The 17,164-nt window shown below is 43.3% G+C and overlaps 1 protein-coding gene across 5 annotated transcripts in view; it reads left to right on the forward strand.

Annotated features, from left to right (window-relative positions):
* Positions 1–17,164, forward strand: part of LOC309703378 (phospholipid-transporting ATPase ABCA1) — a 233,889-nt gene that overhangs the window by 204,678 nt on the left and 12,047 nt on the right. For all 5 annotated transcript variants that reach the window (XM_082528159.1, XM_082528160.1, XM_082528157.1 and 2 more), the window contains 6 exons: positions 502–564; positions 1,930–2,036; positions 5,617–5,758; positions 6,712–6,846; positions 8,412–8,515; positions 10,278–10,370. In XM_082528159.1, the coding sequence (XP_082384285.1) occupies positions 502–564; positions 1,930–2,036; positions 5,617–5,758; positions 6,712–6,846; positions 8,412–8,515; positions 10,278–10,370 (644 nt within the window). The remainder of the gene's footprint in view (positions 1–501; positions 565–1,929; positions 2,037–5,616; positions 5,759–6,711; positions 6,847–8,411; positions 8,516–10,277; positions 10,371–17,164) is intronic.

A 17,164-nucleotide genomic window follows, 5' to 3' on the forward strand; every position in this document is an offset into this window, starting at 1 on the left:
TTCGAGGCCAGTGAATGTGGCCGAATGCGCTGTCCGTGCATAAAATAAAATGCTGGTCATCTAGTGACAGTGTGTTGATGGTTATTGAGGTTGCTCAAGTGGTACTCAAAGTCAAGACAGATTTGCTCATGAATGCTGTCACTGCAGCCACAAATACTCATTTTTATGTCCTCTCCCTCTCTCCTCTGCACAAGTGTCTAACTTTTTTTTAATAGCTTTTCCCATCTGGCTCACTCTAAATGTTGCAAATTATCCCTTCTTGTTAAAATTTGTTTCCTTCGCGTTCTCTCACACTCTCTCTCTCTTTTTTCCACCTGCTTCTTCCATCTCACTTCCTCCCTGCTGCTCTGGCCTATCGCTCCATATTTTCTCATGCCATCCTCTTTGCTATCTTTCTCACTGTCTGCTTCCCACACTCCCATTGCCTCCCACCTTCTCGCCTTCTTTCTCTCCTTTCCTCTTGCTGGTTGGTTGATTCATTTTATTGTCTGCTCCCTGCAGGTATACCCTCGGAAGAGCACCCCCGCTGTGGACAGGCTATGTGTGGGCGTTCCTGCCGCAGAGGTGAGCCAGATGCTGCTGTATCACACAAGCACCTTCTCAAGTAGATTGTCTGTTTGCACTTCTCCGTGTTGTGGGGCTTTTTTTTAACAATCGTACTTTTGATTACTTCGCAAAAATCAGTTTCTGCAGAAAATAAAATATGAATGACATGAATTGTCCGACAGTACTGACTCACGAGAGAACGAGGGCATTGAGTTGGGCGATTGCACTGACAGTGCGAGTGTATTTCTTGACAGTTTGAGAGTGTTTGGCTCAGTGTTTTCTCAGAGTCAAATCAAAATATCTTCCACTCTTCTCAAAGAAGACATTAGTAGGAACAGTGATCTCCTTATCAGGCTTGTTTGTGTAGTCATACTACAGCTAAGCATGTCTCTACTAAAGATACAAGCAGGAAAGAAATGGGTGTTGTGTAGCAGCAGCATGTGGACTCAGTGATTGTTGAGTTCTGTGCACTTAGCAGGAGGAAACCAAACAGGCCAACGCCACGGAGGGAACTGGACAACTTATCTGTGTAAAACTCATTATATCACGTGGGATATCACACACACACACACTCACTGTCACACGCAGCGTAGCACTAGAAGCTTGATTTAAACATAATCTCAAATGCTGACAGGCTTTCGTGCTCGGCGGGCTTTCCGCTAGTATCCTATCCTCCCTTCCAATGTTGACTCAAAGCCCAATGTAAATGCCAGTGGAATATTGTGATTCACGGGGCTCTGCTGATCACACACTGCATTTCCATGCATTATTTACATCAAGCTTAGCTCTCTGTGCATTTGCAAGCACAGGTCACAAACAAGCAGGGATCAATGAATGACAGAAATCAAATATTTATGTCCGAGCCAGAGCGCCTAAGGCGGGTCACATGACCGCGGGGCTCTGCGGGGACAACTTCCTGCCACATGCCCTCTAGAGGGAAGTAAAATCAGCAGCATCAGGAAATAAAAAACAGAGAGAGAGAGGGTGGTGTTTGTTGTAGCAATTTACAGAGTGAGGAAGAAATGCTTTGGGAGTGTTTTTTTATTTAGTTTTTTTAGTATTTGTTCCTGTGCGCCTGCCGTGTTGATTTACAGTCTTGTTGTTTTGTTTGCACACAGAATATATCAATTTGTTATTTTGCTAAACATCGAAGCAGTCGAGCATGCAATATAAACTGCAGTCCCAGTTACAGGCAGCAGACGAGTATTTGCACAGTCTATAGGTAAACTTCATTAAACGTGTTAATGAGTGGTATTTATTATAAAAACCTGCATGCTATAAACTGGAAATGTCATCCCAGGCCGGTTTCCCCTGCCTGTTTTTCAATGACACCGTAAAACACTGTTTTCCCTAACGGACGCCCCCGCTCATTGTCCCCGCCAGTGTTTCGGCTTGCTGGGAATCAACGGAGCTGGAAAAACCACCACGTTCAAGATGCTGACAGGAGACATCCCAGTCTCCAGTGGAGAGGCCTTCCTAAATGGATACAGGTGAGGCCCTAACTCCCACTAGTGCACCAAGTACCTCATCATAATTAGCCACCTAGGAAGGCTGCTCAGATGGGGATCGAGCTGTATTTTTTTTATAGCTCACATCCTGTTCCACAGCTACATTCATTCTCTGTAATACCGCTTTCTATTTTTCCATCTCCGGCACTCTCACTGTCTTTGTTTTTCCCAGCTATGCAGTTCCACTATCTGTTATACATTTGGCTGTCTCTGCCTCTCCTTCAGCTTTGGTTTTCTCTCCTTACTCTGAGATTCTCAGAAATGCTGAAGACTCGGCTCTCGCCTTTTCCCCCTCCTTACCTCTTGTACAGCTTACACATATTTCATTCCTTTTCATATCCTCACCCTGCTCTGTTTTTTTTTTGTCTCAGCCTTGCAATATCAGTGGTAAGAAATCTTTGTACATGCCAAAAACAAAAAAAATAAAAAAATACCCTGACACTCGAGCACTTGAGAGAAAGAAAGTTTGCTCTTCCTTATTTTTAGGAACAAACAACCGTGTTCCGTTGCCTCGGCGCGCATCTCTTAAGGCGGCACGGCAGAGTGCGGTTGAGCCGCGGCTGTTCATTCGCACGTCTTGCAATTGACTTTGTGTTCAACGAAAAACAAGCGGCGAAGAGAGCAGTGCTTTGCTCAGCAGTGTTTATGTTGATTAATGTAGGTACAAAGGAGATCAGAGAAAAATCCGAGACCTTTAGGGGGAACGAAAACTAAAAAGAAAAGGAAAAACAGATGTGATTACACCCACTCTGTTTTCAGCTCATTATGCTTTCTGTGCATTGGCAAGAACGATTAGTAGAAGAGAAAAGGCAGCTTCTCTTAAATGGAAGTTTATGCTCTCATGGCAGTCGTCTCTCTTGTCTGCGTCTGTGGGCTCACAGAAAATAGCAATGCCTGCATTTAGCATGCTTTTACTGTTCAGGAAAAGCTAGCATGCTAACCGCAGCAGGTGGCTCATTAGCTGCCATTATTTGATGAAGACCAAGAAGGAAGTGGATTACCTCAGTTAACACAGAGACGCTAATGCACATCATCACATTTATAAGTATGTATTTGGGCTAATTAACCCCTCTTGTTGGAATCCTCAGTCTTCAAAGATCATCCAGAGTTTAGAGGTTTTAGTCTCTATACTAAGCTAACAGCAGTGTAGTCTGTGCAAACCCAGTGCCAAAATTGTTGAGATGATGCGTAATATGTAAATAACAACAGAATACAATGATTTGGAAATCCCATAAGCCAAAATTCTATTCAAAATAGAAAACATATCAAATGTTTAAACTGAGAAAATAAAGTGAAAGCTCCTGACTGCAGGCCAGTTCTGCACTTGGACTCTTCTACTCCAAAGTCATGTTGTTGCAGTATGTGGTTTAAGGTTGTTCTGCTATAATATGCAAGGCCTTGAAAAAGATGCTGTCTGGAGGGGAGCATACGTTGCTCTAAGACCTGTTTATAAAACACAGCGCTGACTGTGTTTTTCCAGATGTGCAAGCCAGACTGGATGGGGCCTCTCCTCTTTAGTCTGGCAGACACAGCATCCATGTTTTCCAGAGAGAACAGTTTTCAACTTTGTCTCCAACCAATTCAGTGAGCTTTGGCTGTAATGTCATTATAGAGCCTTAACCTGCATTTGTGGATCGCACGGTGAACTGAGACAGCACACAGTGATTTCTGGAAGCGCTTTTGAGCACGTGCAGTGATTTCCGTAACAGAATCATACCTGTTTTTAATGCAGTGCCCGCAGGTCCAAAGATCATCTGCAGCCAGTGGAGATTTTTGACCCTGTCACTTACATACAGAGATTTCTCCAAATTCTTGGGATATTTAAAAACAATTCTGTACTGTACATGGTGATATAGTCAGTGTGTTACAATGTGTCTTACAGCCGCAACTGTTCTAGAAATGTGTTGGTGCCATTAACTTTAAAATAAGCAAATATCTTTCTTAAAATATAACATTTGACATGCTTTCTGCAGCACGTTCTCATGGCAACACGTAACATATAGACACGTGTGACAAATTGTCGGTATGTTATGTGAGCATGGCATGAGAGCCAGATGGAATGAATCTTTACGTCCTCATCATGAATCGCTTTAGATTACACTGTGATCGGGTTAAGGTTATGGTGAGGGCTGGAATGGAGGACTGGGGCCTCAGTTCAAAGCGTCGATTATCACCGCGAGTGCATTCTATTAATTTTAATTGAGAACCCGTAGCGCTTCATAACGACATGGAAAGGTACTTTTCCCGTTACTATGAGACGTGTCGGACAGTGGGAACGGGCATGCTCTGGTTCTATTGTAAACAAGATATGGATTAATGAGATTTGTAAACAATTGTTTACAGTTTTCCATTTGACAGTTTTTCCAACTTTCTCAGGAATTGTATTTGTATTTCCAAAGCATTTTCTGGCTTATGGCACTTCCCCTCTTGTGGCCAGATGCTGCACATAAATTCCCAGCCTTATTTGTGATGGAAAATAATGTTCAAATTCAGTCCCAAATCCATGATAGATGAAACAGAAAAGCAAAAGTGAAATCATTAATTAGTTATGACTTTTGTGAATATGATTTTCTCTATTGAAAAAAAGAAATACAGTAGAAACCAGGGCATTAAGAGTCTTTAAACTTGGGGCCAAGAGATCCTTTTTACAAATGAAATACAGCCAGACGCTTTGGATAAATCTGACACCGACAGAGCCTAACAGCGGTTAGCTCGGAGCAGCTGTTTAGCTCATAGCGAGTCAGTCACTCTTGAAAATGTTATTGCAAAAAGAAGAAACTTGAACTCATGCGGTGTGATGGTACGTTTTAAGCCTGTTTCATGGATGCTTCTGACTGGAGGTCTGCAAGCTTTAATGTTCATGACATGAAAGAACACTGAAGCATTAACAGACTTAAATAGTAGCACTGTAGTGGTGCTTTAATTATCAAAGGACTATTGCTCACTGTTATTGTGAACTTTTACTCAGAGCTAGAACTCAACATATAATTAGATTAATGGAGTTTTCGGTTCACAACACGACCTTGTTGAGCTCTAGCGGACTCCAAGCAGCAGGTGAAAGAGATTTCAAGTGAACATTTGTTGAATGTTACTAAGAAAATAAGAGAAAAAAATGCTGCGAAAAACATTTGTTGCTGCTGCTGAAGGTGAAAGTATTAATATAAGAAAATGTTTTCTGTGTATTTGTATTTGTATTTGATAAAACAGAGAATGTGTGTTGGGGACATTTACTTAAGACTGCAAATACAGGATGTGAAATGAACCCGTCTGCTGCTTTATGATAGTCTGGAGGAATTTCACTGAGGGTTGACTGGCTCACCTCTGCTCCTCTAATTCTTTTAAGTTATTGTGAATATCTGACAACTTTACTTTCTACGCCAGTTTGAATCTTCTCCTCTAAAACCCAGCTTGACGTCTACTTCAGTTATGTTGCTGTTTGCTGTACAGCTTTCGTCTCTTTGTGTTTCATGTCTTTGTGCTGCATGAAGACTGCATGTAATACAGTCTTCAGATATTTTATTAGAAACACGAAGGTCACCCAGCGTTTGTGTTTCTTCCGCAGCATCCGAACTGAGATGAGGTCCGTGCACCAGAACATGGGCTATTGCCCCCAGTTTGATGCTCTCGATGAGCTGCTGACTGGACGAGAGCATGTGGAATTTTACGCCCGGCTACGAGGGGTACCGGCAAGAGAGGTCGCCATGGTAATCTTCTTAATTGAAGCCTTTGTTTCACTCCTGGCTAATGGTGTGCATCACCACATCTGCACCTTGGCTGGTACCAAGTATAGACTAGATAGAAAGCTATTGAAACAGCATCACTATATTTCTTTAGTTTTAGATTATTTTGTTTGTTTGTTTGTTTGTTTGTTTGCTGCACCGAACAGAGTGCATCTAAAATGCATGTAGGGCAAAGTGAAGTACATGTCAAAGTGATAGATAACCTCTATGAGAGAAGCCATACATAATGAAAAATGGCCAGTAGAAGAAAAGGAGCAGCTTGTGGGTTATGGCTCTGCATTATTCACAATGCCCAGTGGTGTGGCCCGCCCTAGGCGGCCTCCCCGCACTCCTCACACTGCCCGCTTCTCCAGCACTCAGATCAAAAGAGGAAAAGGCTGCCGGTGACCACAGGCCTCAGACCTGGTGCCAGGGCTTTGATGCCTTAGCTTCAGTGCAAAGGGACAGTTCTGTGCGGCTAACAAAGCTCTTAACTTCGCTGCAAAAATTTCCTCACTGCAAATTCTTATTTTTTTTATTTTTTTTAATTTTTTTTTGCAATGGCAAGTCTCCATCCAAACAAAGTCCCTGTGCCTTATTTGCATAATCAATAAACAAATGCATCCACGTGCATGGAAGGAATTCATTGGTGGTCCTGCAGCCTTCATTTAGTGCAGCATGCACATCCACAGCTCTGGCCACGCTCCTGCTTTCTTGTGTTTGATGAGATGTTGTTGAAAACAGTAAAGTACCTCCACAGACCTGCCATTAAAGTCTCACGGTGACACCAGCTGTCACGCCCTGTCCTTGAAAAACCACACAGCTCACATATAATAGTCAAAATATCATCCATCACGCTATCATGAGTCCAGTGATGGGGCTCAGGTGAACACTCCTCTCAACACCACAATGGCTGCTCTGTTTTCTCTCCTCCATAGGTGGCTGAGTGGGGGGTCCAGAAGTTGGGGCTAGCCAAATATTCCAACAAATCAGCAGGAACCTACAGCGGCGGGAACAAGCGCAAACTTTCTACAGCGATAGCCCTGATCGGCTGTCCTCCAGTGATTTTTCTGGTGAGATTCAGCTTTATTGATATTGTGTATGTGGTGTACAGCATAAGCTGTTTTCTCTTTAAATACACACATGCAGCAGCGTGAATACGACAGGTTAGAACGTCTAGTAAAAGAAGAAAAATTAAGATACTGATCAGACTTGCAAACCCTTACTGAACGATTTTTTAAGTAGATTAATTGCGGATGAGCAGGCTGTGCATCTCAGAGGTCACTCAGTGGTCGTGTTTTAATTCAATTTCATTTTCCGGGAAAAAGCACCGGTCCTTTTGGAAAAATGTGGAGCAGACAGAATTGTGTTTGCACATATTAAGTCCTTCTTCATCAGATCTTAAAACCGAGAGCCAACACATTTCCTCACCCGTGGAAGAATAATGGAGGAGTGACCCAGAATGTGCCGTGCCGCCTGTTTTCAATTTATGTGTATTAGGAAGTCGTGCCGTGGCATTATGAGGGACAAACGTCAGCGGCCTTAAGCACTTGGAGCTTCACACGGGCTTGCTTAATTAAAAACCTTTGATTATGATTTTTGCAAAGCTTCTGCAAATCCAGTCAGCGTATCACATGGTCTGATGTGATTTCCTGAGCTTTGATGGCAAAATAAGATGTAAAAATCTACACTTTAATGCCTGTTTTCGCCCTCCTTCCCCCCCAAAAATGTCTCCAACTATTCAACATTATTCCTGTTTCATTTGCTGCCCGTCAGCTGTAATTAACACATTACTTTGTTTCATTTGCAGCAGTTCATTGGATTACGGTGCTAATAATAATTTTATTTAAGTAATGACTCCATCCATGTTAAATTAAAGATGTAAAGGAGTAATCTTTCCAGACGTTTCTGCCTCAATTTGTAAGCTATCAAGCTGCACTGTGCTAAACCTTGAGCCAGGCTAGCCTTCGTTCCAAGTCAGCGGGGGACCCTGTGTTGTCAGCTCCCCGTGTCAATTTCGCCACTGCGCGCGAGCCCAATGAGCCCAGGCGGCCTTGAGGCAGCGCCACATAGAGTTTGCACGGGGGCACATTGGGCACGGCGATGGAAATGTCCGTGGGATTTGTGGGATTCTGCTAGCGAGGATAGAACCAGGCGCGGAACGAAGCCAGCCTGTGGACCGAGTACTGTCGATGTCTAATCAGGCATGGACAGACAAGCCCCGAGGAAAAAGAAGCAGCGAGTGACTGAGATGTGTGAGCGTGCGCCGTGCTGCGCTGGTGTGTGCTTCATGTTTATGTTCCCATCATGTGAACATGGGTCTGGTCAGAATTCGCCTTTGTAGTGCAGAGCTTATATAGCTCTCGGCTGCGCTGAGCAGATTCAGCGGCCTTCGGCACAGATTGGACCACAGCTCCAAAAATATTCCCTCTCGTGATGTTTTGATGATGACGATCGGAAAGAGCTTTGTGATACTAGAGCCTAAAAATCCATGTGTTTTTTTCCCCCCCTTTTCATTTCATCACTTCTCTGAAATCACACCGATCCACAGCTTACCTGCTTGCGTGCACTGCCTGACAGCTCATTCCTAAAAGAAGCGCCTGGGTGGAACTGACTGAAAGCTTTTTGTTCATTGCAGGATGAGCCGACCACCGGGATGGACCCCAAAGCCCGACGCTTCCTGTGGGACTGCATCCTGAGCGTCATCAGAGAGGGACGCTCAGTCGTTCTCACGTCACACAGGTGCAACATCGCATTTATTTGATGCATTCACACCAAGATGGAGTCAAAATATTTTGACTCTTCACCAGGGAAAGCACAGCACCCAAACAGTCCACCAATGAAAGCGAGCTATAAATATTGTAATTATAATTGATTGGAGCCACACTTTAGTTGAAAGGGATTGTTTCCTGTGTGGCAGTTAATATTGGCTGCCAGAAACACACTGGCTGCTATAAAGCAGTCATGAAGCGTGAGGGCATATTGACTGACTGCCGCTTTTTTTTTTTTTCTTCTTTTTTCGCCTCTGTGAAAAGAGAAACTGTCAATATCAGTGCTGGAGTCTTTTCATTATCCAAGGCTTCCCGGAGCAAAGTTAAGTTTACTATTTCTTCTGTAGCGCTGGCCACCAATTTAAGATATGGCGGGTTTTTTCTGTCTTTTCTTTTAGCAAAGTTGAAAAATTAAAAGCCACATTTCTCCGGGAAACCCACGACGTTGACGGCCCGAGTCGATATGGAACATTTAACAATTTGCTGCCTGTTTGTTTGACCGTTTACCAAACCCGAGTCGTATGTGAGGCTGGCAGGCAGCGCCTATGGAATGAATGATTCTTATTACACGTGCTGCTTTCGTGGAGCGTTTGGCGTTTGTCGTCCCGGGCACGCCGGCTGAGCTGCATCCAATCGTCCATGTCATGACCAGGTGGTTTTGTTTTGTTAAGTGGCGCGCTCGCCAGGTTTTTACAAAGTCATAATCCTAATTGCGTCATTCCTCAGAAAGGCATTGCAGGTTCTGCCCCGGATACAAATGACTCGTGCTCACTCGCGACGCCGAGCGAGATAAAAAATTAGAGGGTGAGAACTACAGATGGGCCCTTCGTCTCCCTCTGATTACTGAATTTGCTGTACGCTTTAGATGCTCAAATTTGAACTGGGAGTCAACATGAGTGGGTGAGTGAAGGTGTGAGTCCACGTGGTCCAAAACAAGAGCACTCAGAGAGCGCCGCCCCTCTGAAAGGAAGGGGCTGTACTTAAACTTTGATGTTTTAAGCTGATGTCAGCATAAGTTATATGGAGATCCCCAATAATGACAACTGCATCGTTTTCATGAATCATTTGTGCTGATGTCAGGAGTGTTAATGGAAACCTAGTGTAGTATATTAAACTTTTTGTGAAGTCGTATAACGTTGCATTAAAAAATAGCATTTTAAAGAGTTCAAACAAAGAAAGTGCTCATGTCCTCCAATCACTATTATATTGCTTTAAAGTTTAGAGATGATCAAATAGAAACTAAAGCTTTTAATCAATTTGTGTGACCCTGACCTTTGACCTGTGCCCTTGAATCATTATTTTCTCATCTTCACCCATATGGTTGGAGCAGAGTTGGCTAAAAACCTGAGATTTTAAGACTGATTCATGAAGTGAGTAATTTTTAAAAAATCTCTGTCATCACTGTGATGTTGTACAGCTCTCTCCATGCCCTTTCATATGAGATATTACTCAATATGGTTTCTCAATTTTTTTTTTTAAACTTGGGTGCTAACAATGATGGTCATGATCAAATGTTTAGCCAAACTTGGTGCTCGTTACCCTGAATGCCTCGTATATTGTTGTGTAATTTAAAGATGATCCTTAAAAAATCGTGGCTAATCTAAAGTTTTCATCGATTTTCACATTTGATGTGATCTTGACCTGAGTTTCAGAAGTTAAAGACATAGACAAAGGCATTTTTTACAATTATTTGTTTTTGCTACTTCACGAGTCTCCTCTCTTTCTTTCAATAGCATGGAGGAGTGTGAAGCGTTGTGCACACGCATGGCCATCATGGTAAATGGTCGCTTCAAGTGCCTCGGGAGCATCCAGCATCTGAAGAGCAGGTAAGGGATGTTTTGGGGGTTTTTGCCACTAAAACAAAGACGGAGAAGAGGAGAAAGAATTAAACCGCAGAAATCTTTGAAGTAACTTGAGTTGAGATGAAAGAAATCGCTGTCTCCCACTGAGGAGCTCTGTTATTTATACTGTGTATATAAATAACACAAAACGGTGTGTATTGATAATAAAAAGAATATAGGAGTAGATTTACGTTTTTAAGGAAGAATGAGAAACCTTGCTTATACTACCTGGATTGTTTCATTAAGAAGGAGCTCAAGAGGAGAGCCACAAAAATGAACATTCGCTCTCGTGCTGCGATGCTACAAATGTTAGGCAGCATGTTCGTCAGGGTGCTGCTAGTCGACAGGGCTGACCGTACTGATGATACTAAAACTTCAGTGTTGATAGCAGTAATGCATATAATGTATGATAATCTGAAAAATTAGTGTGTGATTGCAGTTTGTATAGTTAAGGCTACAAACTCTGTCACTGTCTTCATGCATCTTAATTTTGCCAAAAAAGACGAAACACAAAACACCAAGTCATGGATGATTTGACTGACAGATTATAGATATGACAGAAATACTGTTACTGTGATTGTTTTTCATTCCATCATAAATGTGAAATGACTCATTTGTAATATGTTTGCTTAGTTAATCATGTTTTATTTAGCAGGTAAAAATAAACACATGTTAATGCTGTAAACGACCCATAGCCGTAGAGTTCCGGTATGTGGTGACGTCCTTCTCTTCTCATCGCCTTCATTTCATACCTTGATGTGGTCTTTCTCTTTTAAATTTTCTCCATATACGCACTCATCAGCCACTTCTTTAGGTATACCCTTTCATTTGCACGTACAAATATCCAATTAGCCAACCACATGCTCGCAACTTAATGCATTTAGGCATGCAGCCATGGTTAAGACGGGATGCTGAAGTTTATCCTGAGCGTGAGAATGGAGGAGAATGGTGATTGAAGAGAGTTGTTGGTCCTGAGTGTTTCATAAACTGCTGATCTTGTGGGATATTTCCACACAGCCATCTCTAGGGTTTACAGAGTCTGAAAATGAGAACATATTCACTGAGCAGCAGTTCTGCCGCTTGATATCAGACAGCAGAAGAATATGGACAGACTGCTTTAAGCTGAGATATTTCTCAAATAAACACTTTTTTTAACCTCTCCAAATGTCACCAAAATTGGACAACAGAAGGTTACAGAAATGTTTCCTGATCTGATGATTCTCAATTTCTGCTGCCGTGATTTTGGCATAAAAAACATGAAAGCATCATGTTATTGGCGGTGTAATGGTATGTTGTACCATCTTCTGATGGCTGCTTCCAGCATGATAACTGTGCACCGTGTTACAAAGCTTAGATCATCTCAAAATGGTTCACTGTACTCACAGTCATCCAATAGCGCACCTTTGGCATGTAGTGGAAGAGGAGATTCACATCGTGGATGTGCAGCACCTGTGTGATGCTGTCATGTCAGTATGGACCAAAATCATGCTGTGAAGAATTGAGGCTAATATGAAGGCAAAGGGGGTCCAAAGTGGTACTGACAAGGTATGGGTGTAGAAAACGTGGCTGCTGAGTATATACACATCTGCGATCATGATTATGATGATATTTACCCATAGTAACCGTGAAAGCTCTAACCTCATATATTCAGACAGAAGACTAAGTAGTCGTTTATTTTCCATATTGGCTGCACTGTATTGATTTTACCTGAAAAGACGCAGTCACGTATGCTGGGCTGGCGTTTCCGTTCCAGATCTTTCGCCATTACCTCAAATTCACGTTTGTTTCTCTTCTCGCACATTCTGTTTCCGTCGTCTCTGTCCTTATTCACAGCGTGAGCGGCCATTGATATTCGTCAGGGCTTTTAATGGGTTTCTTACATCTCTTAACTCTTAGCGCTCAGGTCTGCTCTCTGATATTCATCTGACATTTTCCAAGTCCAGCACGTACGCCCCGAGCCCTGCATGTAACAGTGAGGCCAATCCATTACCTTAGCTACAGTGTTGTGACATTATTATTACCACTCCTTTGTGCAAGCTGGTAACTGGAAGAACATCACACACACACACACAAGCACTGCATTCATGACAGGAATATGTCGTGGCAATCTCTGGGTGCAGGGAAAGATCAATACACCTGGGATGAGGGGTGGAGCAGACCATTTTTCAAGTTGTGCGGGGGATTAGCAGAAACGCCTGCAGGAGCAAGGAGGGGTCACCGGTGTCAAGGGTATTTCCCATCAAGTATGTTAATGTCATACAAAACATCTGGGCTTTTAGATCACTACGGGGAGGGAATAGGTAGATTATAGATGGTGATTAAAAAAAAGAGTGAGAATTGGGGGTGATAGGAGCTAAGAGACAGAGGACCGGAGAGGGAGAGCAATCAGGCCCGCCCAGATGTTCGTTGATCCTGCGTGTCAATTGCATCCTGTCGGTAGGGGCACGGGCAGGGTGGGGTAAATAATGCATGAACTGCACAGGAAGTATAGGACGGGTAAGAGCCTCCAGAGCATGGGTGGAGTCTGGAGAGGGGATGGACGAGGGATGAGGACAGAGGATTAACACGTGTCCTACTTAACTCCACGTGATATCAGGTAAAAGGGACTCACTTCACAAGACAAGCGAACGAGAGGAAAGTCAGATAAGCGTGACGTCTGCCTTTTTTTATTGGGTGGGGGGGGCACTTTTATTTTAGATCTCACATGGACAATTTACATGCCGCTGAAATGCTATCGCTCAGTTCTCGCCACGCAGTGAATAATTTCTAATTAAGCATCCCTATCTCCGCTGCGCTTGCTGTAATTAATGTTTCATGAGGTGTGGGACCCCGTTAATGACTGAAAAGGCAATTAAGGAATGTCTTCTCTGTTTTCTTTTCTCGTCACTATCCTGCCACATGTTTGTGCTGTCATGTTGTGAGACACACACACACACACACACACAACTCACCCTTGAATAGCCATCATTTTGTATATGCCTCCACATTCTGGCTCTAATGGGGAAATGAAGGGGCTGTTTTTCACAAGTGCACAAGCAGCTGCCAGTCAGACCAGCGGGGGTTGAAGTACGGGGTGGGGTGGGGACATTGTAATGGTGGTGCACGCAGTTGTCACACGGCGCGAGCGGATGACCTGCAAATCTGGGGGGGTGGAGGGAGCTCCTTCCCTGTCCCATTTTCCCATCTCTTTTTCATCACAAACCCTCGAGAGGAGTGCAGATCTCTCTCCACGGGGGCAGCACTCACATTTTGACCCCCTGTTGCTCGCATGTAATACATGCTCACCCCTACCACATTCTCAACTCTTGCTCCCACCCGTCACCTCCCCCGACTGACTCTTCTCCTTCAGAAGCCTCTCACCCTATTACTCTTATTTATTCCCGACTCTCTACGAAGGTGGCGAGGCTTTCAGCCCAGTCATCCAAGTCCTTGTTAGCACTGCCCCCTTTAGTTCGACAGCACGCGTGTATTTATCACACAGATGCCCTTCTGCTGCCGCACCCACCCCTGCCTTTGGCGTATTAGTCAACCCTCAAATGAGCCAAAATGGCCCATTTTAGACCACTAGAGACGTAGTCAGTGTGCGAGAGGAGCTGAAGATTCGGTAGGGTGGTGCGTTTCAGAGAAATAGGGCAGCCATCTCGAGTAGCCTCTCCATTATCTTCCACCATGGGTGTTAAAAACACCCTGTCTTTTTTTTTTTTAAACCTGCCCTGGCATTGAGCCGCTCAAATCAATCACACTTCTAGAAATTTATGAAAGGCTGATGGGCATGGGGAGAAATAAATAAGTATAAAATGCACAAGGGGCTGTAAATAGGGCTTCAGTCTAGCAGCATGCTAGTCTGAAGGTTCCCAGGTGTTAAGTAAACCCAAATGAAGTGGAGGAACCAATAAAAGCAGCTTCAAAGCTCCCCTATAATCTTGTCAGTTTGGAAGGACACCCACTAGCCTTTGCAGGATTTTTCACTGATTGATATCATTCATATCCCCACTTCACCGAGTAGCTGCGGTAAGCACACCCCACAGCCTCCAGTCAGATTTTCTCCTTGCTTAAAGCACATCATGAAATAAAACTAGGATGCAAAGTGCCTTAAATGCATTAAGGTAATGTGCTTCGAGCGCTGAGGAGTTTTTTACAAGAGCCGTGTAGAAAAGTTTGGATCCATCCCCCCACCCGAAGTTGACGTTAAGAGAAGTCCAATAAACTCGCCTCCCACTCACTCTGCGTCAGCTCTGCAGGTGCGCCATTAACTAAATAGTTTACGGTTTTTAAGTGCATGTCACCCGCGGAGATGAATGACAAAATAATTCTCTTTACAGTGTACAGTGCGTCGCCAGTGCAGGTGTCATTTAGCCTGCCAGAACATTGGCGGTCACAGATGAGGTGCAGTATACGTCCCATCCATATGTATTTGTTCAAGATGAGCAACATTTGATTGTGGATTGATAGCAAATAACCAAAAGTGATGAATTGCACAGGTGACGCTTTTATCAATATTATTAATTTCGGTTTATGAAGCTCATGCTTATTGAAAATGCAGTAGTCATAACTTTTACAAGCCACAGGATGGCCTTCATATGAGCCCATGCCAGTGCCTTGTAAATACATCTTAGATATTTCTTGCCATGCAATCACACAGGTAAATTAAAGTAACACCAAAGGTGACCTTGTGTGTTCATTTACAGTTCCATAATTTACTCTAAGACTCTGCTACAGTAACTTTAAGTGATTCACAGCTCAATAGTTATCTCATCTCGGGCCTTCGTTTTGAGGCAACTTTCCTCCGATTGGCTGCCCCTCACAAACTGCTTTAAGCTGCAGTTTTGCTGTCGAGGAGTGTTCCCTGTGACGTCACAAAAATGTATCTTTTTTTTTTTCTTGGTAGCCTGAAGCCAGCTCTTTTAGGTCATAGAGAACATTTGGACACACGTGACATCATTAATTGAAACTTTGTAACAGTTTCATATGAGCGCACGCCTAACAGTAACATAGTCTCTCTTTAAATTCTAAGGTTTTACATATAATCTGGTGCTCAGCAGGTCAATGCAATCTCAGATAAACAACAACACGGGGCAATTACGTCATGTCATTATTTATTTAACCAAACAAAGCCAAAATGCAGAAGTAGAGTGAAACGCTGAGCGCAGCCTTACTTAATTTTAAGATCAGTTTTTTATTATATACCTATGCATAACACCTTAGCACTGATAAAGGATGTTTTTAATAAGACACTATGTGATAGTTTGAACTCATTCATACTTTGAGTTTTATTTAAAGCTGATTTAAGTCAATATACACTGATGAGGCATAACATTATGACCATCTGTCATGAGATGATCTGTCATTTGGCTGCCAAAACAGCCGTGACCCACTGAGGCATGGACTCCACTAGTCCCCTGAAGGTGTGCTGTGGTATCTGCACTAAGTGTTAGCAACAGGTCCTTTAAGTCAGGCTTGGTCAACTCCAGGCCTCGAGGGCCGGTGTCCTGCAGGTTTTAGATCTCGCCCTGGGTCTACACACCTGAATCAAAGGATTAGTTCATTACCAGGCCTCTGGAGAACTTCAAGACATGTTGAGGAGGTAATTTAGCCATGTTAATCAGCTGTGTTGGATCAAGGACACATCTAAAACGTGCAGGACACCGGCCCTCGAGGCCTGGACACCACTGCTTTAAGTCCTGTAAGTTGTGAGGTGGAGCCTCCAGAGACCTAGACTTGTTTGTCTAGTACATCACACAGGTGCTCGATTAGGGTCTGGGGAATTTGGAGGCCAAGTCAACACCTCAAAGCCGCCGTAGTCTCCTCAAACCATTCCTGAACAAGTGGGCTCTTCAGGTGTGTGCAGCTGAGCACTCTGCATACCATGTTGTTATGCCGTACGTTAGGATGCTCTCTATGGTGGCTCTGTAAAATGTCACCAGCAGCCTCTCCTCCAGGTTGTTCCTGTAAAATGATTCATCAGAGCAGATGAAGAAAATCTCACAAGAGCTTCAGTTTGGAGATACTCTGACTCAGTCGTTAGGCCATCACAGTTTCCCCTCAAACTCGCCTAAATCCTCATGATTGCCCATTTTCCCTGCTTCTACCAGCAACTTTCAGGACAAAATATTCTAATATATCCAGGTGCCACAATGGAGACATAACCAGTGTTATTAACGTCACTAAAAAAGTCCATAATGTTAAAGCCTGATCGGTGTATATGCTCTTAAGTATCGTACGAGAGATCCACAGCGCACTATTCCATCTACAACAGTAACTTAAAAATCCCAGTTTCCTTGTCTGCATGCATGCACACAGCCAACAGAAGCTCCCGTTCAGGTCTTAATTTTAAACATGAGGATACTGCAGTGTCATCATGTGCTCTGTTAGCACACAAGCAAGGATACACATCTACAGACAGGAAAATACACTTTGCAAATTGAAAAAGAATATTAGCAAGCAAACACGGATATAAACAATGCATGTTTGATACAGGCTTTGAAATGTATTTTATGAGAAAGGTAATATATTCACATTATGCTGATTTATTCTTTTGCCTTTTGTTTGTTTTGTTTTCGGCAAAGAAAATTGCTAAGGGGGACTCAAATTTACAGTAGGTTTCGATATTTTTTGTCACTTCTATTTTTTTATGGCTCCCTAAATTGCAGTTTAACTGGACAGAGATTGCCCATGCATCCCTCTGTCCTTACACTGTTAATGGAGCCTCTGCCTCGAGCTCTTTTAGCTTCTCCTCCAGGAGCTAAGAAACTTTTTTGGATGACTTCCTGCCTGATCAA

The sequence above is a fragment of the Aulonocara stuartgranti genome, assembly GCF_965226115.1.
Source record: "Aulonocara stuartgranti genome assembly, chromosome: 3".
Classification (NCBI taxonomy): Eukaryota; Metazoa; Chordata; class Actinopteri; order Cichliformes; family Cichlidae; genus Aulonocara; species Aulonocara stuartgranti.